Here is a 26,335-nt window from a genome sequence, read left to right as displayed (position 1 = left end):
CTGTCGTAATCTTAGTTTACCGTAAATAATAGATAAAACGGGCACTCGAAATAAAAGCGCACTGTTGAGATTCAGATAACAGTACGGCCAACCACCTTGAACCTTGAAGGGTACACCAGAATTAGATCACTACAGTTTACATGGAGTCAACAAAAATGGACAACAGAAGATTGGATAAAAGTTGCCTTTCTGATAAGTCTCCATTTCAACTGCGATATTTGGATGGTAGGGTGAGAATTTGGTATTGACAACAGAAAGCTTGGCACCATTTTATATCAGTGGTTCAGGCTGCTGCTGGTGGTTGGCACACTTTGGTCCCCTTAGTACAATTTAAACACAGCCTTCTTGAGTATTGCTGCTTCCAACCGGATAACAGGCCAAGTCACACAGCTCATGCACCTTAAACTGGCTTCTTGAACATGACAATGAGTTTTTAAAATCAGCCTCCATGGTCGCCAGATCTCAATCCGATGGAGCACCTTTGGGATCCAGTGGAACATCATGGATGTGCAGCATGGATATCTTCTGCAGCTGTGTGGTGCTATTATGTCAAAGGGGACCAAAATCTCTGAGGAATGTTTCCAGTGCCATGAAAAAAATTAAGCAGTTATGGAGCCCCCCCCCCCCCCTCATAACAGTACAATCTGCTGCTAGCAAGGCGTAACTGGTAAGTGTATATGGGTCATATACATCTCATGAAATGAGAATATAATATAATTATGCCAAATTGGATCAGAGCTCATTTAGAGAGAACATCTACAGCTTTTAGTATTTTATTTTTTTATTCTGATGCTCCAATACAGAAGCTTTGCATGATTCAGAGTTTAAGAAATCCAATTTCTGCTATGTCTCACTTCATCCACTGGCGGAAATGACCCTTTTCAAGCCCACTCATTGAGAGCCCAATGTCTTCTGATTGGCTGCAACTCACTTGGCTTCTAAAAACATAAGCTAGTGCTTGCAAGGTGTAATCACATATTGAAAAAAATCATACTAAGCTGACATGAGCTTGGCACAAGAAACCTAATAGAGACCAAGTGTTTGGAGCAGTCTGAAGCCTGAGCCAGTAAAGTAAAATTTAGCTGCGTTTAATACAGTAAAAGACCTCAATTCAACAGAGCACCTTTGGGATGCATTTACTAGCATTTAAAAGTACAGTTCTGTCTCTGATGTGCCTGCTAGAAAGGTGCCAAGATGCATATCTAGAGGGGGTAGAAAATATATCATGGAGAAACATAAAATGCTAAAGTGTATCCAAGACAGATGGAGGGTAAAATGTACAAAAAGAAAAACAAACAAACAAACCAATACCAACCAATACCGCACATTACATGGCCAGAAAATGTGTGATGTAGTTGTAAGTTTGGAGTTTCATTTGGTACTCTTGACATCCTGGACTGAGCCCACTAACAGAAACCAACTGGAAAGCCTCCAGAGGTTTTAGTTCTACCCAACACTTCATCCATGAACTGCTCATACTGAATGACAGTGAAGAAGAGATGCTGCAGTATTTAAAAGCCACATGAGAAACGTAGTTTCTTAAAAAGACATTCACATCCAAAATGATGAAAATGTCTTTTTCTTGTTTATTTACTTAATATTTATATATTTTTACAAAATAAAAAAAACAAAAACAAAAAAGCTAACAAGTCTGCAAGGATTTAAGAAGGAAAAGAAGAAAGCCATCGAACAAACAGGGACTACAGTACTTGTGTTTTTTTTTTTTTATATATGTACAAGACAAGTTTATCCATTTAAACTTTTTTTTTTTTTTTTTTTTTTTTAAAACGCACAGTACAAAAAGAAAAAAAAAATCACTGACAAAAAAAAAAAAAAAAAAGAAAAGAAAAGAAAAAACCCATAGTACAATTCTGTCCATCAGTATTCAATGCTGCAGATTTCCTTACAATGTTGGGGGGACAGGTGGCGGGGCAGGGAGGGCCTCAGAAACAAAATTATTCACACTGGAAGGCAGACTGGGTGTGTATTGGCCTTGGAAATCATTCTCATCTTTCAAAATAAGAGGGGCCTTATGAAATATTTATAATTAATGGGAAAAGTTACTGTACAAGTGTTGGATAATGAAAAACCAAAAACAAATCCTGTGCTAGGCAAAAAACCAAAAACAAAACAAAAACCCAAGCACAGTACGCAACCATGGCCCCCCCGTGTGTACAAACATGCACGCAGTCACATGACAAACACACTTTTTCCTCACAGTCAAAGCCAGTGAGCTTGCTTATATGTCTTTATATATAATATATCTATATTCGGTAAAAAATAAACTTCACAACTCTACCAATTTATAGAATTGTTTCTGCAAACTTAAAATGACATAAAAAAAAACCAAAACAAAAACAAAAAAAACCCCAAAACATAAAAAAGTCAACGGCAAATTATTGTGTTTGGAAATTGTTCAGGAGGGAAGAATTTCCGTCAAAATTAAGGAACAGGGAGTTGAGGGTCTGAAATACAAAACCAGCCTGCCCCCACCCCCTTTTAGAGATTACTTCATTCCTCCCCTTCAGTGGGAAAAAAAGTGGAAAAAGACAAAAAAAAAAAAAAAAACACCATACAGGAAACGTTCATTCTTTTAGAAAAACAGTTCTATGTTACAAGTGAAAGGAAAAAAAATGTTGGGGTGGGGCAAGGGGCGGGAAGATTAATACGATACAAATTCCCAACACTTAGTATTTCACCCTCTTGATGGTTTGCTTCTATCACCATTTATCTCCGATCGCCCCTCACTTTTAAAGCCCCTCCTGTCCCTCCCACCCATCCATCCATGCATCATTAACAGTGCTCGTTCTCTCGGCACAGCACCTCCTCTGACCGCGGTCAGAGCTGTGGGAGTGCTGGGCCAAGAGACTGGAGGGAAATCTCTGCAGGAGGAAGCGGGGATTTATACGTGGAGACTTATTTGCCGAAGGAGTGAAGAGCCTCCCACCCCTCCCAGCTTTTTGACACTGCGGGGGGTGGGGTCCCGTGAGTGGATGTTAGTTTGCCCCCCAGCTGTAGCTGTTGTACGCCGACTTGTTGATCTGAGACTTCTGTTGGATGGAGGCGTTCTGGCTGCGCTGTCCAGTGCCGCTCTGTGGAGGAGAGTCAAAGTTCATCAGTGAACTGCCGCTTCGTGCCATGTGTTTACCTAAAAGCAGCACAGCTAATGTCACGGTGAAACCACAAACACTTAATGAACTTGCCAAAAAATCTTTTATAAGGCAATTCACTAGATTTGTATTACTGCTTATAACAGTCTGACTGCATGATGCTCAAGTGGTACTTCATTTATTTTGAATGTGCTTTATCAAATAGACTGGAATTTGTCGACTAGTTAACAGCCTGAATATAAAAGATGGAGCTACAGTGATGTCACCCACTCACTTTTCAGCGTTGACCATAAATTCTGGTCAAGCCGACCCGATCTCAGGCTCTAAAGCTGTCGCTGCATTGGTCACCGTTCGGGGAAACTGATGTTGACACACTTCCATCTTTTACTTTCAGTCTATGCATTTTTGAGCTCAGACTGTTGATCATTACTATTTGACTCACTGGGTGGAGTTTCCTTGTCAACGAATAATGCCTGTATATGTTTTTTTTTGCTCCGCTTGTTTCTAAAAATCACATGACCTCAAATATGTAAGCATTTATATATACACTGTCCACTTTTAAATCGTGTCTTAAAACCCACTTTTATTCTTTGGCTTTTAACCTCAGTGAGACTTAGTTTTCCGTTGAAATTAAATTAGTTATTTAATTAATTATTTTATTTTTTCTTTATTTTATTTGGCTTTTATTTATATCTTATGTAATTTTATTTTTTGGTTCCAATGTACAGCACTTTGTGTCAGCTGTGGTTGTTTTAAAGTGCTTTATAAATAAAGGTGATTGATTGATTGATACACTGCACCTGTCCGTCTTGCTGCAGGTGGTGGTGCAGAATCTGAGAGTGGGGCTGTTGGTGTGGTGTCAGGATATGCATGAATGGAGCTGGAGCGTAGCCGGCAGCGGCAGGAGGGTTGATGGGGCCCCCGCTGCCCAGCGCAGAGGGCAGGCTGAATGATGCGGCTGGCGTCCCGGCGTGGAAGCCCTGCTTCTCAAACGACTGCAGGGGACCAGGAAGAAGAATAATCAGTTTGGCCACTATTGTGTTTTTTTGTTTGTTTGTTCGCTGCTACAAGACAAGCAGAAGCATATCCTGTGAGTAAATATTTCTATTCTATTCTGTAGTTACCTGCGTCTTTGTGTAAACAGACCCTGAAATATCTGGTACTCCCGTGTTGCTTGATGTCACAGAGACTCCTGCAGAGAGGGGGAAACGACACAAACTGAGCTCATTAACTGTTAAACCGAATATGTTACAGTAACCACCCACGTGGTTACGCTCCGATTCTAACCAGCACAGATGCTACTGGGTCGATGGACAACAAGGAAATTAATGTATAGATATTATCTATGAGGGGGAAAAAATCCAATAACAGAATACTGGGAAATTCCAAGTATGAACATCTATGTGAGCACGAGTCCATAGATGATTTCAGCACAATTTCCCTTTAGTGACGACGGCAAAGAGACTGAGGAGATGAGGAAGGATGAGATGAACAGGAAGAGGAATCAGAGAAAGATGGTGTAGCTGAGTGTATGTTTCAGGGTTTGCTCTGACACTTCCTTTTTAACCCTCTATGATATCAGCTTACCAAAAAAGAAGAGACTCTGGATATAAACAAAATGCTAGTCCCGTCCCAGTTTTCTAATTCCAGATGATTTATTTTCAAACATTTTCAGAGAAAATTACCCAAATATAACTGGTGACAATCATGTGCTTCTTTGCTTTGTCTTGTATGAAAATATAATTAATGATTTGGATTTTTGACATCTGATCAGAAAAAACAAGATGACAATTTGCCCAACAAAGGATAAGAGATATTTTTTTCCTGTCCATTTAATTTGTTTTTTTTTTTTCCATTTCCCCTTTTTATGTCCCCAAAACAGTAACACTCAATAAAAGATGGTCAGTACAGTGCATCCCTATTCTGAAGACACAACTTTAGTAATCAGATGTGCATTTTCATCATTTTCTAAATTGTACTTGTCAAAAAAAAAAAAAAAAAAATTAACAGACTAATAAAAATAAAATACATCTCTTAGTTCCTCTCTTTAACAGAAGTCAGTGAATGAATGATTAAAGATAGGTTTCTCAGATATTTTGCTCTGAAGTCTTGGCACTGCTGGAAAGCAGAAGAATCTTGTATACAAGTGATATTAAATATTTCTGTCATTTTTTCTGCAGATAACACAAGTGATGGATTTTTAAACTTTTTTTTTGCTTTTAAGCTGCTAATGAAACTGTCAGCTAGAGAGACGCTCAACCTTATGAGACTCTGTTAATCTGAAAGCACTCATTTCAGCCCTGCGTTGTGTGGAAGCTTCACAGAAATGTGTTAAAATCCTGAGTGTCCAAACACTTTTACACTGACAAGTTGCATGTTTAACGAGATGCAGCATTTCTTGCTTCGTACACTCACAAGGTAATAAAGGGTTTTTTAATCCAGAACAAATAAGTCATTAATGAAATCTATCACAACTCCTGCAGAAATGACAGATTTCCCTTTGAGCGAGTGACTGATGTCATCCGTTGTATCCACTGTCATCATATCTAATTAGGTAACGCTGAACTTCAACACTCCAATAATGGTCAGTGATGTTCAAAGACATAAGCAGAACTTCCTATGTACCAGGTTTGGTTCAGTGCACACAGTTTTGACAAAACATTTCAGTCACAAACGGCGTTATTCTGACCAATCACCAGTGCTACAGATGATTTTGTTGCAAACTACGACCCTCGCAGGACAGCAAACTCTTTACTTTGGAGACGGACACACCAGCAATGAGAACATGAGTGAAGAGCAAGCAACACAGGGGAAAATGGGAAAGCATCAACCAGAGTAACTCATAATCACTTTGTAGAAGCCCAATAATGTTAATACGACCTTTTTAAAAAAAAAAAACAAAAAAAAAAACAACAACCTCTAAACACAGTGTAGCTGTTTTACATAGAAGTACATTGGAGTGATGATGAGTTACCCTGGCAGAAAACGGGTAAAGAAATGCAAACAAGGCTTGTAAAAGAGGCAGGCTGCACTGGACTATCTGAAAGCACATGTAGTGTGACAGGTCTTCCTGCAGGCACCAGCGATGAGGCAAGGGAACGAGAGCAAAGAGGGGGGAGAAGGATGGTTGGTGACACAAGGAGGAAGATGGGAGGGACAGGGTTGGTTTCTCTCTCTCTCTCTCTCTCTCTCTCTCGCCTTAGGTTTAATTTGGCATGTGGCGGCACTCACCGACTCCAGGCCCGGTGACAGAGCTGGCTGGCTTGTTTTGTGCAGAAGCAGCAGCGGCCACGGCAGTGCCGTATCCGCCCTTACAGAAATCCCCACTCCCTGAAGCCTGGCCCACATCCTCATAGCCTGCAACAGTCAGACACACAGCCGCAGCCCACAGCGTTAGACACACCAGGCAGGGGAAGCAGACCTGCCTCAGATAGCATCTGCAAATGATTCATAGCGTTTTGTTTGAAAATTGGACCACATGGACAGGTTTTACCAAGTTGGGACAATGCAGACGGTATCAAGTTCCCTCCGCTGTAACAACTAGAACTTTGATACCAACTGCAGCGTCTGTGTGGCAAAGCCTGTCCGTCCGGTACAACAAGCAGGTCAGAATCAACGCTGATGTCATTTGCAGGTACCATCTGACCCAAGTCTGAGGGGGAGGAGGTGAGGGAAGTGAGGGGGCAGGCAGGGCGTGTGTATGGGGGTGGAGAGTGAGCTTGAGTTGGGTAATGGCAGAAAGCAGCAGATGGTGCAGCTTAGAACAAATAGGTTTTCCACATGTTGTGACTAAAGGTGGATACCGAGTGATGAATAAAGTATGTAAACTAAAGCCTCAGTGAAGTGATTGGATAAAAACAGGTGAAAGAATATCGTCTCAAATGTCAGTCTTTGGGAAAAATAGGAAGATGTTGGCTTCATGTGTTGATGTGTTCAACATGAAGGTGTGTGCAGGCGAGGTGGTGGATAGTAAAGCTCTGGGGCAAACTGCATTCTGAGATGAGCAAAGCAAGCCATGGAAAAAAGCGAGAAACCCTTAATCTAACCCTGTTCGTTTGTAAACTGGTACAGCCAGATGCCACTTTTAAAGCCCCTTATCCCTTCCTGTTTAGACAGCATATACTTGATCTAAAGACGCCCTTTAATAAAAGTGACATAAGATGCATTCTTGTTGTTAGAGAAGAGTTACTCAGGCATTTTCCTCACGTGTACAGGCACTGAAACTGTATGAGATGCAGATGCATTTTCTGACACTGACATACCAAACCATGTTCTGATCATGAAAACATTAAACTTTCACGTCAACATCCGGGTCACAAGAATGATTCATAAACCATGAGCAAGTGTCTTGACACAAGCATAACAAAGGCCATTACACGAGCACCATGTTTATGCTTGCAGATGTTGCAGCGCTCGAATGAAATACGCACTCCACCGATGGGAAATCAATGGGCTCATTGTGAGAATCAGCACAGAGTCATCGGTGTCCAAGTATACTAGCACAACCCCGTAAACATGCCGTTTCAACATTATTCAGGCTCTCACCAGTGCTGTATCCATGGGAACCATAGCCACTAGCCTGTTGAAAGGGTGTGGCCGAGGCATTGACACCGACATTCACACCGTGCTGTTTTGACGAGGTAGGAGCCACCTGGACGGGCGGGGGAAAAAATAGAGAGTCAAGAGGTCAGCAAAGGAAAATGTGAAAAGTTCACAATCATGGTGGTGAAACACAAATTCAGGTTCTGATAATGTATTTTTTTAAAACTGCTTAAATCGCTCTCATATTGCCACCAGAGGAAAGGCTACAGGCAGGGTCGGGGGCTGAAACAAAGCGATATCAGGCAAGTTAAAGGAACCTGTTTAGGCCAGTGTTTCTGTCACTCACAAACACAAATTTTGCTTTAATTCCAACTGGCTAGAGTGAACTTTTAAATCGTTGACAAGAAATTAGTCCCTGTTTTTTTCTATTTTAGAAAAGTTTAACGTTAAGGCAAAGCTACTAGAAAGACGGGTAGAGGTCGAGCTGCAGCCTCTGTTGTCTGGCTGAAGTCAAAGATAAACTGATTGTACTTGTTACAGTAAGTAGCTTTTTACTCTCCCATCACTACTAGCTGCCAGCTCAATATGCAACACATCTTCAAAGATGACCACAGGCTGACAGAAGCCACTCTGTCTCTCACTGTCTAAAGGGAAGAATTAATTTAAAGGCGGCCTTTTATGTTCAATTTATTTTTATTGTTGGAAACTATTAAGAGTAGAATACTTACTCATGATACACTGGGGCTTGGTGCAGCCCCTCAGTTGTTGAGGAGATTATAGCTCCTGTTCTTTTAAGGCCACCCTCCCATTAAGGCAACTTTCTTCTGACTGGCTACTTCTCACAAACAGCAGGTTTGTATTTTCAATTAACATTTGTTTCTTTCTCAGTAAAACTATACAATGAGCCTCTAATACTCTAATCTACTCCCCTCATCTACTAGTGGTGGAAATATAAGGCACTGGACTTCATACCCACACGAAAAAAAAAAAAAAAAAAAAAAAATCAACAACTGCTTGTTGTTATATAATAACGCTAAGAAATTGCAAACAAGGAAAAAGTTAATTATCTTGGATATTAAGATTTCTCACCGGAAACACAGCAGGTCCATACTGAAAGGTATTGGGCAATCCTGGCATGCCAGTGTAGTACGGGAGACTGGTGTAGCTGTAGCCTGGCGGCAGCGCAGGATTCAGGAAGGGCTGCTGTGTGGTGTGATGCGTCTGGCTCTGATTCTGTTGTGTCTGAGCTAATGTGGTAGCTGGAGCCGGAGAAGAGGCATCAGCTCGACCAAACTTTGATAAGTCACCTTAAAGAAAATGGGAATAAAAGATTGAAACATGATATAGCAGTAAAATAATACATTTTTAAAATAAAACGATATTTTCTAATCACACATAGTAGTAGATAGTCTGTCTCACTCTTTTAGACTTTTAATGGAGCTAAAAAACTAAAAACTAGAAAGTGTCTCACCAGAATAAGGGTTGCTTGTCAAGCTGCCCTCTCTGCCTGTCAGTGCTGTTGTGGGTGTTGCTGCAAAGGGAATGCTGTAATAATCCTGGATGAGAAAAATATTACAGTATAAGAACACATAATTGAGTGACTACATACCCATCACATAACTTGGGATGGGTATGTAATGGTAAACATTTTTTCTAAGCTTTTCACTGTTGCCTATGAGCCAGTCTCATTTCACAATTTGTAGAGATGGAACTACATTGCTGATTTTATTGGTTCATTTAAGTCAAACTGTAAATACAGCACAGGTAATGTGTAGTTAATGTATTTCATACTTGAGGGCCAAAGCCCTCAAGTAACTGCACTAAAAAAAACAAAAAACAACCCCCCCCCCCCCCCCCCCAAAAAAAAATAAAAAAAATAAAAACCCCAACTTGTTTGAAGATTTGAACCGTCACACCTAAACCCTGAGTCATACAAAGCTGACAACGCTGTGTAATTTTACACTCCTAACTGTGCATAACATTATTTTACTTGCAGCAGCTAAATACATTTCACAAACAACACTCACCAGCGGTATTCTTGTCTGTAGCATCTGTAGATCGTCATAGCCGTACACCTGAGGCTGAAAAGAACAGTAAATCAAGTTAGTGTGGAGTAAGTAACACAGTAAATAAAAATCTAGTAAGCACGTGAAGCTCAGGCCATAGAAACTTTGACAGTACTTACAGGGTAGGCATGCAGTAGTCCAGGGGCCATAATGTATGGGTTGGGCAGTAGAGGGGGCACTCCGGGTGGAAGGTTTGGAGGTGCTTTCCCTGTATGCACAAATTAAAATAAACCAATAAAATGCATTTATTTGCCAAACAGAAATATAAGCCTCATAATCATCGAAAATGAAAATACACTTGTGCCTGTATTTGCTAGACAATTTTACCCATGCACTAAGCAACCAAATTATACTAATTATTCACCAACTTGCATTACATAAACAAAGTATTACAAATACATCGCCTTTAGCAGAATTAATAAATGAAAACATTGCAGTAAAACACGTGACAAACTGTTTAGCAGCAAAGATTACACTCTACATGTGTGAAAGAAAAAGCCTCAGGGGACCAACCAAAGAGTCAGAATCATGAAAAGCACACCTGTGATGATGAGGAAATGGAAACCAGATCGAATCCCAGACAAAACAAAACACCCATGACTCACTCACTTTAATCAAAGACGATCTCTGACAAACTCCCCAAGAAATCCTTTGCCACAGTTGCTCTACTGTAAGTCAACATAAATTTATGCATCCATCTGCCACCTGACCACAAAATATGCCCTGAAGGTTACATCATCTGTGTAACTGTAACCACTAAACTCTTAAGGACTTCATTTGGTTCTATAATCTAGTCAAAATGAAGGATTAAACAACGGCCTAACACCCCAGACAAGCTCTACTTAATGCTTTCCTTTCCTTTATTTTTATTTTCTTCTTCTACTTTGTGTGTGCTCTCTGAAGCCAGACCACATGACCCGATCAATGACAATATTGTAACAGAAGCTCTACAATGGATTCGCATACAGTAAACGACTGACAGTCCATTTTACCACCAAGTTATTGTGAAGGCCTCACATCAAGTTACCAAGCTTATAATTATATCACTGGTATTGACTGCACAGTTTAAAGTCAGCTATGCAGACAAAGTGAAAAGCAAACACAATTTAAAACATCCACAAAGGATGCAAACTGCATCTGCATTTCCATTTTGATATATTTGTGTTTGTGTTGTCTAACCTGAGGATGCTGCAGAGCTGCGTGTTGATGACGAAGATGCTGAAGACGGAATGGTCGAGGCCGCTGTGGAGACTGAAGCAGTGGCGGCGGCAGCTGCTGCTACTGGGGCACCCATAGAGGCAGTGTTGAGGCCCATGGCCAGACTGCTGACGGGGCCTAGGCCCGAGGGAGCTGAAACTGTGGCAGAGCCCACTGAGGAGGCCTGAGGAGCCCCTAAGGACACCTGTGCAGCAGCCACAGAGGAAGAGGAGCAGGGGACTGATGAAGACGGCACGGCTGAGACAGAGGAAGGGAAGGATGAAGAGTGCAGGCTCGAGTCTCCATCAACGCTGGGATGCTGTAGGGGCGGAAGGAAATAAATGCGGCGAAGATTGATGAGATTACATTTCCATTAGAGTGAATGAACATATAATGTGTCCATCTACCACCACAGGAAATGCAGCTTTGAAAAATGCTCACACTGAGTGAGTGAGGGAGGGAGACCCAACCTCCTGCATAAGCTACTCACACTCATTTGTGACTAGTTTAAAAAAAAAAGAAAAGAAAAAAAAAGTACAGTTGATTCTGATGTAAAAATTGACACGAGCATACAAAGTGCTCACCAGTAAGCCTGAGTTCGATGTCCGGACAGATGGAGTCAGACTGTTCTGTTGTGATGGGTGAGAGCTGTAAAAGAAGACAGGATATTCAGGGGATATTACACTTATCAGCAAATCACATCACATTCACTGACACTTAGGTTAACACCAATCATAATTTAGATTTAAGAGATTAGCTGTATCTCACTTGTTGTGCTGAGGAGGGGCCATGCTGCTTGGAGGCAAGTCTTCATTGTGACCCAGAGCACTAAGGGGCGTCTGATTGGCTGTAGTCAACAAGGAGGCTGAGCTGCTGTCTGTTAAAGTGCCCATGCTGGAGACCGATGCTGGCGTGACCGAGTCAGAGGCCGGCTTGACTGATACTGCAGAGCCTGCTGCAGCTGTGCAGAGAGCAAAAGAGAAACGGATGGAATAAAACCAACAAAACTCAATTAATAATGCTCAGGAAACGTGTATGTGGGCAAAATGTGCCAGAAAATATGACCTGACTAGTAAGCAGACGCTTACCTTCCACGGATTGCGCTGCCTGTATTGAACTGAAGCCATTCTGTAAAACCAACAATGAACGTGAGCTCACAGGTTTCTATAGAGACAGGCCATTGATAAAAAGCTGAAGCTTATTTGATATGCAGATATCAAATACAGGCCATGTTTAAAAACCAGTAGCACTTTACAATGAGAACAACGGAAACCAAAAGAATTTAGAAGTATAAGAGTAGAGTTTATTTTAAGAGGCTTCTGCATAACAGAGCAGGTGGTAGTTGAGCATGTTGACCCCAGTGACCCCTCCTTTAATACTTCACTAAAAATGGGGTATTTAACATTTTAGTAGATCAAGTGAAAGAGGAAAGTGTTGGCTTTACCTTGGGCTGCAAATCCTTCTGAGGGGAGGAGGAGACTGAAGGAGGGTAACGTCGTGTTTGAGATGGTCTCTGATCGTACAGGTCCATCTGGCTGGAGTTGGAGAGAACTGGAGTTGACTCACTGCAGATTGCAATGAAATGGACAAGCTCAAAGTTAATTGTGTTCAATTAATGGTTCTGACTTGAATACTGATGATAATTACAATTTAATGACCTTTATAGACTGGGGCACACACCAAAAATTGATCTAACCTTTAAAGAAGTGCTGAGTAAAACAGAGTGTGGGGAAAAAATAAAATCAAAATCAAAAGCCAAATTCTTAAAAGTCCAGTTATAACTGGTAAAATAATTCAGTATTCCTGGCAATCAGCGTAAACACACATTTGTAAATGCAAAAATATGCAAACACTGTTGAATAAGCGGTACAAAATGTCAGACTTTATGAGAGACACAGGCTCAACTACAACCCTGAATAGAAATCTGTGTGTCAAAGATGGCAGCTAGCCTGCCTGCCCACAACTGCCAAACTGAGTTGTTGCACTGATGCATCCCCACAGGTGAGGTTCACAACATGTTTTGTGCATACATTGTTGTTATCTTAGCACTGTATCAATATTGTTTTGATGTGGCTTCTGCTCTGGTGGGATGAGCCAGAGATGTTGATTGAGCATGCACTTTGAACTGCTCCATTAATTAAGTTTCATGACTGTGCACATGCAGAGAGTAAGTATAACTTGTGGGGACAAAAGAATTTTAAAGCTTTTGGGGGGCAAAGTCCCAAAACTTAAGTTAAAAAAAAAAAAAATCTGATTTAACTGGTGATTTAATAAATTATACACATCCTAGTTCTATTTAAAGTTATAGCTCTCTTGCCATTTAGACAGCAGCAGCAAAATAAGAAGAACAACAAATCCGACAAATAATAAGCAGTGTGCTATTGCATAGGCACGCTTAATAAGTGCCCAGAAGCATTAGCAAAATGACTGTCAATGAACAGGAGGACTACAAAGTCAAGAAAAACTTTACTCCAGAGAACCGTTCTTGAATCAAAAACAAAAATCTGTCATTCCACAGCGTTCTGTGTCAACATAAACTTTCTAACATGAACTATCCTTATGTTGGCTGGTTGCACAGCAGATGGCACAACACTGAGTACAACTAGCAGGTCTGAGAGGAAGGTTTTTAAGAGTACTGTCCTCCATTCAAAATATTCACATTCTGTTTGTTTACGTACTGGAAGAGCTTTGCTTTGGGAAGTACCAACCTGCTGGGGCTTGTGTAGAGACTGTTCTGGACCTGGTTGCCTGGTGTCGTGGTGGCAGAGGAGGACTCGTACTCTGGTAGAACTGGTTCAGACCCAAACTGCAGCGCTCCAAACTGAAGATTCAGGCCTGAGATGTCTGTTGAGCCAGGCATCTCCACTGCCATTGCTGGAATCTGAGTAAAGACAAAAGCAGTTTGCTTTCTTTAAGGCCACAAAGACTGAACGCTTGCTTTCATGCATAAGACACAAACTCTACTGGTCTGCTATTTTAATTGGATATCTGTCTGCCTCAGACAACTAGACCGAGTATTGGTGACAACACAGCGATCTATGAGGAAGATCAATTCAGTTCAACTCAATTCAATTCTGTTGTTCTATGTTTACCACACAGCAATGTGGGCAATCTAACACAGGATGAAAGAAGCCAACAGCAAATTGTCACCTGTTTTGGAAGCATTTTCACATCCAACGCACAGATTTTGGCATCATATTGGAAGAGAAAACATTTGGATCAGTGCATCCCTACAGGAAACCAGTCTGTTTTCAATACCTTCTATCAGGCACCTTTTCAAAATCTCTTATTAAAAGTCACCTTTGTATTAATGGAGGCCCTCTTCTTCTGCTGTTTGATTTTGTGTTGCTGCAAAGGCAGAGGACTTGAACCCTGGGCATCTGAGGAGCTTGGGGAAACTTGTTGACCTAGAGAAGGGACTCCGGCCATTTTAGGAAGGGAGGAAGCAGGTGGAGGCACCACATGGGGGGAGGATGTTGTTTGTTGTGGTAAGGAAGATGATGAGGAGACAGAAGAGGAAGGAGGCAGGCCTTTGTCCTGCAGGAAAACATCCAACATGGACGAGGTTGAGGTGGTGGCCTGGTAGGGCTGCCTCTTTGTAAAGGGCGTATGAATTGCAGACTCCGGTTGAGCCTTCATATCTAGACAATAGTGAGGGGACAAAAGTCAGAAAAAATAAACTCAGCAGGTATTTTTGTGGTACTGAAATTAAAAAAAAAAAGAAAAAGTAAAAAGCTCAATTATAATCATTATGAAATATACCACTTCACACATTACAGCAAGGCATTTAATAACAATAGCATTTAGTGTGCAGATAATTTATCTTCAGAGTAATTAAAAAAAGGCTCTCATCTCACCATATTGTCCCAGTGAGGCAGCACTGGTGTCCCATGATGAAGGGGTTGTGTTGGGGGGTCCAGTCTGGGAATGCTGGGCTGCCAGCTGGGCCAGTGCCTGGGCTGTTTTATACTGCTCCAAAAACTGGGACCCAGTGGTCCCTGTGCTAGCTCCTTTAGGTTCCCCCACTTCCCCAAAACCCTTGCTCAGCATGCTGACCTGCAGTGTTGGTAGAATAACACAGACCATTATTCTAACTGAATAAATACTTGAGCCACAATAATGCAGTTATGCCGCGATATCACTATACTCGCCCGTTTTCTATGTGGTGAGGAAGTGGTGGACTTATCAACGTTAAAAGATGATTTGCATTAGTGAGCTATCTGAGAGGCAAGGTACATTTAACTGCAGTGTTAGGAAAAAACTGCCATGTTTTGTTCTTTAGAGTCTCACCATGTTGTGCTGGGTGTAAGGGGTGCTGGAGGATGTTTGAGAGAGGGGCACTCCTTGCTTGGAGTTGCTGAAAACCAGTGACTGGGACAAAGAGGGGGGCTGGGTGGCCTCCATGGGGGCATTTTCTGTCTCTGAGGAAGAAGATGGTGGAGTCTTCCCAAGGAGCACCGCGAGATCAATCCTATAACAAGAAATTTAAAAAACATTCATTATGATACCTATAAAAAGTTTCAATAAAAATAGGTTAATTATTGTAAAGCTGCATTCATTTTCATTGTTTTCTTGATTAATCTTTTTTTACTATTTAAATTCAACAGAAGTATCAAGTGAGCGATATTAACACTGCTCGTTTTTGTCCAGCTAGCAGAATAATTAAATATTTGCACATTTTCTTGATAACTAACAGTACAAGCATATGGCCAATAATTCTCTGAACATTAACTCATTCATAAATCAGTTGATCAGGAAATCAATTATAACCTTGTCCACAAAAAACAGAGAAGGTTACAAAACAGTGACTGCTCTTTTTCTCTTGATCAATTCCCAGAAAAGCAATTTGCTCAGCAGCAGGGTAATAAATTGTGTAAGTGACCCACCTCTGTCCCTTAGTGATGGTAACATTCTCTTGAGGCAGAGGCACTGACGCTACACTGGAAGCTGTGAATATCTTGGTCTCTGAAAGCTGCAGAGGAAAGGAGAGCAGAAGATGAAGTTTTAGTTCTGTTCAAGTGTGCAGATCAGAATCAGTTCTAATCTACTTTAAGCTGCTCCCTTATTCTCAACGGGTCGCCACAGCAGCTCCACAAGTTTGATTTAGTGGGTTGACGCAAGTTCCTCCTGGCAAGGTACTTGCGTCTCCTCCGAGCAAATATGTAAACCACTACACCATGGAGCTGCTATCACCATCATTAATACTGAACTATAACTTCTTAGAGGACAATGTACTGTTTTTGTTAAAGAAATAATGTGATTGAGGTAAAAATAAAACACTCACATCTTCATTCCAGTCCTCAGTGCCCCACTCCTCTGTGGCAGACCTCCAGGCACCTGTGAGTGAAAGAGAAACAGTTCAATGATATCACGTTGAGCAAAGAACTTCAAACAGAATAAGGAATGCCAAAAAAAAAAAAAAAAAAATCAAGAGGGGAGTGAAGACAAGTTTACCAGGAGCAGAATCAAACTTGGGTGGATAATTTGTTCCCTCTCCTGCAGAGTATTCCAACCCTGGAGACAGAGACAGAGGTGAGGAGATTAAAGCTAATGTAGAGTTACCAGAGGAAGTGATAATTCTTTAGTCAGAGCATTACAATATGTCTGAAATGTGTGTATGTCTCAACTATCAAGCAAACCATCCTTGCAGTCTTTATAACAAGAGCTTCTTTGGCAAGCTAACCATGCTTTTTAAAATTGTTTGGATGTTAAACAGATGCTGAATTGATAAGATTAACTTCTCTTATTGGAGGGTGACCTTTGTGGATAAATCCACTTACTAGCTCCCTCCTCTAGCTCCACGCTTCCTGTGTTGTTCCAGGTACTGCCCCCTCCGTAGTTTTCTTCTGTCTGAGCTGGCTCCGCATAGTCAGCAGGGTTGAATGTTCTGGGAAACATAGTGATAAGGAGTCAAGAAGTGAATGAATGGACTAATGACTTCCCCAACAACTGAAGGAGTGTCTGCATAAGTCACAGCTACTACCTACTCACCTACTAGAGGTCAGCCCTGTTTGAGCAGAAGCAAACCCTCAATTAAGTTTTAATGAGGTGCACACCACAACTGATTAAGGTGGTTGTCTGCTTGCAGTGGTCTTTTGACAGCATTAGGCTTTTTACTTCATAAAACACTTCAGAAACAAAACCAAACTTGCAACAGAAAATGATATGTAAAAGAAATCCTAAAAAACACTTGGTTAAAGCAGTGAAACTACCATTGTTGTAGTGGGGAAGCATCTAAGTACTGTTTTAGTTTTTCAACGACTCTTTCCTGGCAAGAAACATCTTTCATTAGTTTGACACATCCATGTATGCTGAGGAAATTACAGCTGGTGCAGCCTAGCAACATGATCAAGTGCAACACTTTTCTTTTGAGTGAAGCCAAGCCAAGCAGCTTTCATTATTTGTCAAAGATCCTTCCTGTGCAAATCAAGATGCATTTATAGCTTGGATGAGCATATTAAATGACAAATTTTAAGGGAAGGCCATATCCATTTGATATCCTATTAATAGAATGAGGTGTTTTAATATCTGCTATTACATTATCCTATTTTATAGCACTCAAAGGCTCCCTAAAGAAAGCAAGAACACCACATACACACACAAGAGGCGATGCACTCACCTCCTACTGCCTGCAATATCATATCTGGGCCCCTTATCATTCTGGCTTTAGAAGAAAAATAATGGTAACAATTACAAGATGAACAACAAAGTAAAAGAAAAAGCTTTTTTTTTTTTCCCCCACCACCACCATCGACAGCTACAGCAGCATAAGCAAAATGCCTTCAAGCTGCCTGAGCCAGTACTTTAATAACAACTCTGCTCCAGTCAATCACTCTTCAATGCAAAGCAAGCCAGTGTGCTTTTAGTCATAGTGGGTCAATACACAAGAAACCCAGCTGAACTGAAGTATAGGCTTCATAAATCAGCCGCAAACAAAAAACAGCTGGTAGATGATGGCAGTTAGCAGTTTCATCGACACCTTCAATCACACAACTACATGAGCTCAAAGCTATTGTTGAGCACACACGGTGCATCGGTCTGCATAATAACTCCATCCATCTCAAATCACACAGTCTCTTGTTTAGTCTCACTCTCATTTACCTAATAAGTTGAGAATGTCACATACACACTCTGTGGTAACTCTGTACAGCACCAAATTAACTGTCTCGATTCTGACAAACACCCCACCAAAGCAAACCTACACTTTTACTACAGTTTTTACAGCTGTAAAGACATATCAGCCTGTTTCATTGGGTTTCTATATATGCCAACAAAAAATGATCCCATATGTGTAAAACAGAGTGGATTTCAATCTCTTCCCTCAGTTTCTTTTCTGCAGACAAAGAAAGAAATTAGTTGAATGCAACACCAGAGAAAAAAAAATGTCAGTTGTAATGTGGGACTTTAACTGTGTTCTCAGATCCGAGGTGCGAAATTACTTTCTGCCCTTTTAACCTGGAAAAACTTTGTCTAAATAGACACTAATCAATAGGTGATTTTAAAAAAATGGGGTTATGGAAACAAAAATGGGTGGGAGGAGGGTGGTGTGACATGATTTCTGTCCAGAAAAGATAGAAAAAAACCCAAAGATTACAATTTGCATTTCTTAACAAATGGATACGTGTTCAATTCAGTCATTTTAACACACCTTGAACCAGGCTACATTAGTGATAAATCCAGTCTTCATGTTACCAAAATCTGGGTTGCCGGTTTTAATGTGGCCTCATTAAAGAGACTGAAAGCACTATTACTTCACAGAGAGACTCACATATGCAGATAATAACCAAGTCATCTACCAACTTCCCTTGAATCATCTAAACCGTCACATCAACTCTGAAACAAATCTATCTGATCAGCTTATTCATTGGTAATTAAGTGTGGTACTCATTTCCCTTTTAAACCCAGAGTATTAATTTTGGGGTTTAGTGCAGTTTCAATGAAATCTGAAAGCAAAATGTGAGGTGAATAGCATAAGTTGCCTATTAAAAGCATAAAATATCAGTGACGCACATCTACAAGCAGGTCTGAAAATCACCATCTTATCACACAGCAACAAGTACTTTATCTGCTTTAAGGCAGTTTCCTTTAAAGCCATGCACACTTCTCTCAACAAACATTGGTGCAAAGTCGGTAAACAGAGTCTGCCAGCATCCAGAAGCAAAAGCAATAACAGAACTATTGTGTGCTGACAGTGAGGACGGTTTAGGTAACACAAAAACGTCTCAGCCAGCACTGTACAACATTAGCCCCAAATCTGTATGAAAAGCATATTATAGTGTTTGAGTATGCAAGTCAATATCTAGGTCAACACTCAAAACAAACATAGCCAAGACTGGAACACTTCCACAGGCTCAGAGAGCACAGACCATAAAGATCCTACTGCAGGTTATCGTTTGCACCATCACAGAGCAATTATTTTACATTCTGGTCATTCCCATAGGTTATAACCATGTGCAAGTATGCTTTTTGTTGTATTGATACAGCAGCTTCAAAACACACTTTGTTTTTGTAAGAACATCAGATTCAGGCTTCTCCAGCAAGGAAGTCATTCAGTTAGGACGCACACACATATACACCCAGAGTCACATCATACCTGACTGTTCACAACCTAATCCAGGAAATGTCTTATGACAGCACAAGTCTTACTCATACACTGCCCAATTAATGACAATCAAATGAGTCGAGAAAGCCATCACAGTCAGCACAAAAAGCACTTCCTCTGTTTTGACACCTAACTGTTCAACTGACATGCGTATTAACTACACCCTTTTGCGCTCAGAGAGACTAAAGAACAAAAGCAAAACAAACTGAATAATGCTGCAGCCTGGGGCCAGAGAGCTTAATATAACTGTAAAGCTAAACCAGTTCGGTCCCTGACAGTCTTCTTCATAAATCAATCCAAATATTACTCTAAATAAAATCTTTAGAGACTGCAAACTCTGAAGAGAGATATTCAGCCCACGCTGTTCCATCCCATTGGCTGATGTATGTCCTCCCTCCTTTGGATTAATGCTAAACAATAGGCTGGGGTCCTGCTCTCTGGTGACCATAGCAACAGGTAAAAGTGGAACAAAAGGCCTTCTCGATTTAGGCAATGCAGGTATTCCCTTACCCCATGCCCTGTGCCGAAAATCTGCCTCCTCGCCGTCCAGATGCTCCTGGGGACAGAGCGAGACTTTGTGTCAGTTTCTCAGTTTGACAAATTTTGCCATAAGAAAGGAAGCCAGCAGATTATGTATGCATTAAAAAAACAAAAACAAACACCCCCCCCCCCCAAAAAACAAAAAAAAACAAAAACAAAAAACCTCCAGCTACCCCTTGTTTTGATTAGACAAACGTCCTTCAAAGAACAGTAAAGAGGATTACTTACCAACTGCTCCCCTTCCTCTGCCTCTTCCCCTTCGGCCTCGCTCTGCACCTCTTCCAGCTACTCCAGTCTTGCCTCCATCTAAGCCATTCTCTTGGCCACGAACTTGGGTAATGAAGAGAGAGAGAATGGCTTCAGATTTAGACACAATGGCGCGTGCAAAAACAGCAGACAATTAAATAAAACTTAATGTTTGAGAACCTTAACAGCCCCTCAGATACAATCAAAAGGACAGACAAATGTGCTGGCTCTCCTTTCCTATGACGACGTATGCAGTTTGAATAAGTTCTAAAAGGCTTTCTTGCATTTTTATTTTTACAGTAATTCTGGTGCACCTGTGCAACCTTTCTGTACCCAACTTCATCTAAATGACGAAATAAGCCAGCAAGCAACTGTTCATGCAAACCATACACTACTTTTCTCAATGAACCCCTTCAGGCAACAAAAGCAAAAAGCCTTTTTTACAAAATGACTCGATAAACTTGAGTCTGACAGAGCGCAGGCATGACTCAAATTAACAGCATTCTTTGACTTGTGAAACATGATGAAATTCAAAGAAAAAAAATCTTTCAGGCTGTGCATTTACAGCATGCAATTTGATAAAATAACCACCTTGCTAGTGACCATTTGTTCAATGATTTCTTTTCAGAGTTGAAGGCAAAAAAAAAAAAGTTTCATATTCTGCAGCAGCCAAGCTGATCTCTTCATCTAAACATAAATCAAACTAAAGCCAAAACTAAAGATGTAAAGACCAACAAAAATAAACAAGAACTGCAGACAGATACAATAAAGGCCTGGCAAAAGATCACAATGAAGGTCCACACTCTGGTAATCTCAACTGGCTCCCCACTTCAAGCAGATCTTGACTTCAGCAGAGCCTTAAATAACTCGAAAGTTATAATGGTATTTGTTCAATTAAATCTGAGCCTCTGTAAATACAGGACTGTGTATAAAAATGACAAATTTCTCAATGGGCGTGGCAATATTTTTGTTCAATCCCTTCACATTTGAATTCAAGGTGAGAAAAATCTACTGTTGGCAGACACACCCATTTGTAAAAACTGAGCCAATGACTAAAGTTTCCAGATCAAACTGTAGAAGAAGGCATATCACTGTAAGGATGAGTTAAAGACTTACACTCTCGTCCCCTGCTAGCACCACGTCCCTTGCGTGGAGCTCCACCTCTGCGACGTGCTGCATCCTTCTCGCCTCCTTTCTCTCTGTTCTCTTTTCCTTCGTCTCCGGTTTCTGCCTGGCTGTTCTCCTTCTGACCTGACACCCCTTTCTTCTTTCCCACCATTTCCCAGGAGTCCTTAAGAAATATATAAATATAGCATTACAATGATGCTCGTCTAAATCAGAGTACTACAGAACTTATTGTCTTGGCACATTTCACTAAGATGGGAAACACACACTGAAATGGATGAAATGTTAGTTGATAAAGTGATGATCTGAATTTTTTTTTTCCACTGTTAGATACCCTCAGCCAAAACAGTAAACTAAGTGACCATTACAGCCTTTTCATAGTTTTCTGACGAATATCTCTTCCTTTTCCATCGGTTGCAGCAATATCGCTCTGTGCCATCTGGAAAATGTGATGCTACCACACATCATACAAAGACCTATAAAAACGGACCTGTTTGCAGATGTGTGCCATGCCGCTATACACAGAGATTACAAGAGTGAGCATAAACTGCTACTAAGCTTACGTATGACTGAATCTGACTGGGATCGCATTTCACATACAGTACATGAAGAAGCTGTTTGGAAATGTTGTTCATTTTATTTATTCCCCACCAAGCCGTATAAATCCAACTCCTTTTAAAGTCTTTACTCCGATGAACCAGTATTTGACAATCGAAAGAGCGTAGCATCTCTTGATCAGCTGTGATTAATGTGTAACAGCAAGATACTTTTCAAAGTCTTACTCTGGTTTCAATTTCTCACCATGTTCTACTAGTCAGATTATTATCCAAGCCTTTAAGTTATTTTTTGTGTGACTTTTCTTCACTTACAGATATACATTACACAAATTTAAGTAGCCAAATAAAGATAAGATATGTTATCTGTGCCATCCGTTTGTCTGTCTGTTAGCGAGACTGCAACAAACCTACCAAGCAGAATTTCCTAAAACATCGCAGAAAGAAGAACCAATTAATTTTATTGTAAACTAAGAGGAAGCTAATGCCCTGTGAATGCAGTCTCCACTTCAGGAGATGACTGCCCTCCCTCAAGTCCCCTTCTGGTTTTCAACAGGTCAGTGACAACATACTTAGGGGATGCAAAAGAGGAACATTGACAAAGAAAACACAGAAAATGTACACAGCTGCAGTGCCCACTTTCAACAGGAAAATGAATGCACAGTCGCCCAGTGGAAGACAATCCGCTTCCAAACAATCACAGCCTGACTCAGACTGACTGCAATAACTCTCAGACAGATTGGCAAAGGTTTGAAAATACTTGCTATCTAATTTATAAATGCAGAAAGATTGCCAAAACTTTGCAATCAATCAGCACTCACAAGTGCTGTGCGTCTGCAATGAGTCTCTTTGCAGCAGGGGACTTGATTCAACTGGTTGCCAACTTGTTGTATTCTGGTTATGTTCCTATACAAACGCAAGGTTCCCATGCACCTATTAAACTGCCATCCTGCAGCAACTCCATCACTATTTGTGGAGGAATTTCTGAATGTGTGTTTCAGATCTATGAGGTTCTGGCTTGAGTCATTTAAAAGTAAATGTGAACTTCTTTGTATCTAGACAGCAAAAGACGACAGCAGATTTACGATTTTTAATGATTTATCTGTTTAGTGCTGTATCGCTGTACACAACCGCAATCAATTGAAAACTGATAGACTGGCGCCATCTTATCGCCCTGCTCATGCATCACAGTCACTTTGAACATGGCATCTGACTGTTTGTGGTACCCATCTTCAAAGCAACCATTTCAAAGGCTGCATGTTCATTGAACCTGGTCACAATAATTTGAGTTGTGCTGCTGTCTCCAACCACTGTTTTCCCTAATGTGATTGTAACATCCAGTGTGGCACTGATTTCACAAGAATCCGGCCCTCACAGCACAAGCCTTCACACAAAGCCAATACTCACAGTGTCTGGGCTGCCCTCCAGCAACACGTTGATGGCTCTGTTGACATCCCCGTTGCAATCATGCAGTGCGATCATAGACTCATCCTGATCCTTGCCTGTGATGTCAATCAGCTGGAAAAGGAGGGTTTTCACAATCAGACAGAGTTGACCCATGACATTTCTGATGTGTCATTTGTTAAAAAGTAAACTATTTTAATTACACTTAGAATAACAATCTAATTTAATCAAAAGGTCAGTATAGAGGGTTAGCTACATGCTTGCTGAGATTCAGCAGTTGAGCAGACATTCAGCACCTTTGTAACAAGACCATAGATAACCAACAGATTGTATATAAAGTTAATTTTCTATGAATACTCTGACTGCATCCACTTGTTTTAGTTCCTAAATGAAGACGCTGATCTTTGAGAGGTAAACTCTCTTATCAGAAGGTGACGATGACTTGTTTATTGAGTTTTCTGAACTTAGATGACAATGAGTGTGTGTCAAAATTAATGATTTGATCATCAAAGCTGACAGGCCTGATATAATTTACGGTTAAATCCTGTATATGTTCACTTAAAATAAAAAAAATCCTAACACAAGAGACATACATGTCTAATGCCAAGCACAATAAATGATACAATATAACACGTGTCAATAAATGAAGTGGTGCAACTACAAAAGGAGCAGGAACACCTAAACAGCAGGACAAAAAGAAAGTGCATCTGCTCACCTGTTTGACCTTTTCTTCAAAGTCATCATTGTGATCTGAAATCATCTGTGCGAGTCGGATCTGCTCTGCGGTAGCCTGTTCCAAGAGGGTGAAAAAGATCCAAGATTTGCATCAGCAAACACAGGATTTGCATTCTTGAAAAAAACATAACATTTAGATGTTAATAGAATCTGTAGCACTAAAGTTATTATTAAAATTTGAAAGCACCTTTGCATCCACTTCAGGTTTACTAATTGCAACTAATTTACCATTTTCAACAAAAACTACAGTGCTTAAAAATGCTAACACTTGTAAATAACCTTTTTCACACAACTACTATACCACAAACAGTAACCACCGTCTTTTTACTGTTATCATCAAACCTGCATATTAGTTGGTCAGACTGTGTTCCCTATTGGATTTTCAGACTGAAGCCGTGATCCCAAAAGCTCACAATCAGAGATTTTGTTCTCGACTTGTAATTACTCAGCAGCAGCATTACCCTAACTCTGAAAAATCTTGAAACTTATCCAAAGCTTTTATAGTGAGGATGGCATCATCTGCAAAAGCCCTTTACTCAGTAAATAAAGACTGAGTTTTGACTGAATTTCTAAAGTTACACTTATCTCAAATCTAACTGTAGCAAGTATGTAACTTTGTAGCTAAAAATTCGTATGTAATTACGAGTTTAAAAAAAAGAAAAGAAAAAAACCCTTGTCTGAGTATATTCAACCTTGGTGCATATCACAGAGCATCTGGGCAGTGTGACAGGTGGTGAGTGTGTGAGGGTACCTGAGGCCTCTGCTTGTGCTGTGTCTGGCTCTGTGTCTGGCCCTGTGTCTGCTCCCAGTTGCCCCGGGCTCGGTTCCCGCCCATGGACGTCATCATTTACAGTATATACAAATAACAGTATTTACAAAGGAATAACACCTGAGAAGAGAAGGGTGAGAAGGAGTGTTAGAAGGGCTTGTGACTGTGACCTACTTATGTCGCGCACACGTATGGTACGATACCACTTCCTCAAACTGCCTGGTTGCTTAATGGTTTGCTGGAAGCTGGCAGTGATATCAGCTTTGTTCCCAGACCATGTCTTAAACCAAGGCCACCCGAGGGAGGACAAAAAAAGGGAAGAACTCCTTAGTAAACTGGGTGCAGCTGCACACAAGGAAAACAAGCACTAACTTATTTACCACTCAAACATGATGCAACACTTTATGCATCAAAACAGCCTCAATGCTGAGGTAAATCTAGATTACCAAACAACCGAATGTCTTTAAAAAACAACAACAACAACAAAAGAAACAGACATATATACACTTTGGAGAACACCGAATGGGGAACGACAACATACAATCTCACACAGTATACTGTTAACCTTGCTATCGATTCCTTAATCTTGCACATGTTACGTAAAACCCTGCTTTGATTCGCGCACAAACAAGCCTAAAACCAGGGCCCGTCGACCATATCCAAATCTACTATCCAGCCACATGGCCAAAATGCTAGCCAGCAAGCTAATAGTTGAGGGGAAAGCATCCAGCTTTCAAGTCTCGGTGGGCTTCCGCTTCTCACGGCTTCACCTCATGGCGACAACGAGGCTAACTTTAACGGCTAACCTGCTAACTAAACAGTGATACCTACCTACACAAAGCTGCGTCGCTAGCTAACTTAGCTTAATAGCAAACAAGTTAATTAGCTCGCCGACAACTAACGGGCAACGAAGATTTCGGGTTCGACCGGGTGAACCAAAGAGGAAAAAAATACGCCCATGCCACTCCGGTGCCACCGGTTGTCTGCTAGCGACTGATATCCACGCTAACTAAACAAACTAACGTCCTCTTGGTTAGCCAAGAAACATTAGCCACGTTAGCGAATTAGCAGCCGCGACACCGCTCTGCAACATTTACAACCAGTGGCCCCGGCGTACTCTCACGGACCGGGCTGAAGGCGTAAAAAAACGCCGAGGCTGAGGGTAGGCCTATAGGCCGCTAAAATGAAAATAAATAACAGGCAATACTGACCAGAAACCCGGCTCAATATTACACACTGCTACACAACCGGCCGACAAGTAATCTCGCTGTCGACCTCCGGAGTAGGATTTAGGACAGGATTTAAATCCTGAACCCCGAGTTGTAACAGCTATATTGAGAAAAATAAAGCGAGCCGACTCGCTCACACAATAAGCGAGAGACGGTGAATTTACCTGTTTCTTTTCCACTCTGACACCACGGAGAGCTGCGTCACGTGGTTTGCAG

At 41.0% G+C, this 26,335-nt stretch overlaps 1 protein-coding gene across 5 annotated transcripts; it reads right to left on the bottom strand.

The window, feature by feature from the left end:
- Nucleotides 1-1,822: 1,822 nt before the first annotated feature.
- ubap2l (ubiquitin associated protein 2-like) lies at nt 1,823-26,335 on the bottom strand. 5 transcript variants are annotated; one of them, XM_065470716.1, is made up of 30 exons: nt 26,284-26,335; nt 24,873-25,010; nt 24,102-24,176; nt 23,390-23,500; nt 21,420-21,594; nt 20,286-20,387; nt 20,028-20,073; nt 17,535-17,579; nt 16,696-16,802; nt 16,370-16,429; nt 16,200-16,252; nt 15,802-15,887; nt 15,206-15,386; nt 14,773-14,971; nt 14,216-14,556; nt 13,624-13,796; nt 12,360-12,480; nt 12,004-12,043; nt 11,684-11,876; nt 11,500-11,563; nt 10,898-11,234; nt 9,838-9,926; nt 9,680-9,733; nt 9,124-9,208; nt 8,742-8,959; nt 7,656-7,761; nt 6,342-6,467; nt 4,235-4,302; nt 3,911-4,105; nt 1,823-3,092 (listed from the first exon to the last, which is right to left on the bottom strand). In XM_065470716.1, exons 2-30 carry the CDS (start codon nt 24,966-24,968, stop codon nt 2,997-2,999), a joined length of 3,642 nt encoding a protein of 1,213 aa, XP_065326788.1. In that variant the 5' UTR covers nt 24,969-25,010; nt 26,284-26,335; the 3' UTR covers nt 1,823-2,996. The 5 variants fall into 5 exon arrangements, with proteins under 5 accessions (XP_065326788.1, XP_065326789.1, XP_065326791.1 ...); XM_065470717.1 differs by lacking the exon at nt 26,284-26,335 and adding an exon at nt 26,102-26,215; XM_065470719.1 differs by lacking the exon at nt 6,342-6,467.

The sequence above is a fragment of the Pelmatolapia mariae genome, linkage group LG22 (assembly GCF_036321145.2).
Source record: "Pelmatolapia mariae isolate MD_Pm_ZW linkage group LG22, Pm_UMD_F_2, whole genome shotgun sequence".
Taxonomy (NCBI): Eukaryota; Metazoa; Chordata; class Actinopteri; order Cichliformes; family Cichlidae; genus Pelmatolapia; species Pelmatolapia mariae.
The sequence above is the reverse complement of the archived record's forward strand: the minus strand, read 5'-3'. Positions and strand labels throughout refer to the sequence as shown.

Bases quoted from the DNA above. Each gene is read 5' to 3' on its own strand.
- ubap2l (XM_065470716.1), bottom strand. From the start codon at position 24,968: ATGATGACGTCCATGGGCGGGAACCGAGCCCGGGGCAACTGGGAGCAG. The intron at 16,430-16,695 runs GTAAGTGGATTT...CTCTGTCTCCAG, and splicing joins GGAGCTAGAGGAGGGAGCTA to GGTTGGAATACTCTGCAGGA. The intron at 9,734-9,837 runs GTAAGTACTGTC...TGTTCTTTTCAG, and splicing joins GACTACTGCATGCCTACCCT to CCTCAGGTGTACGGCTATGA.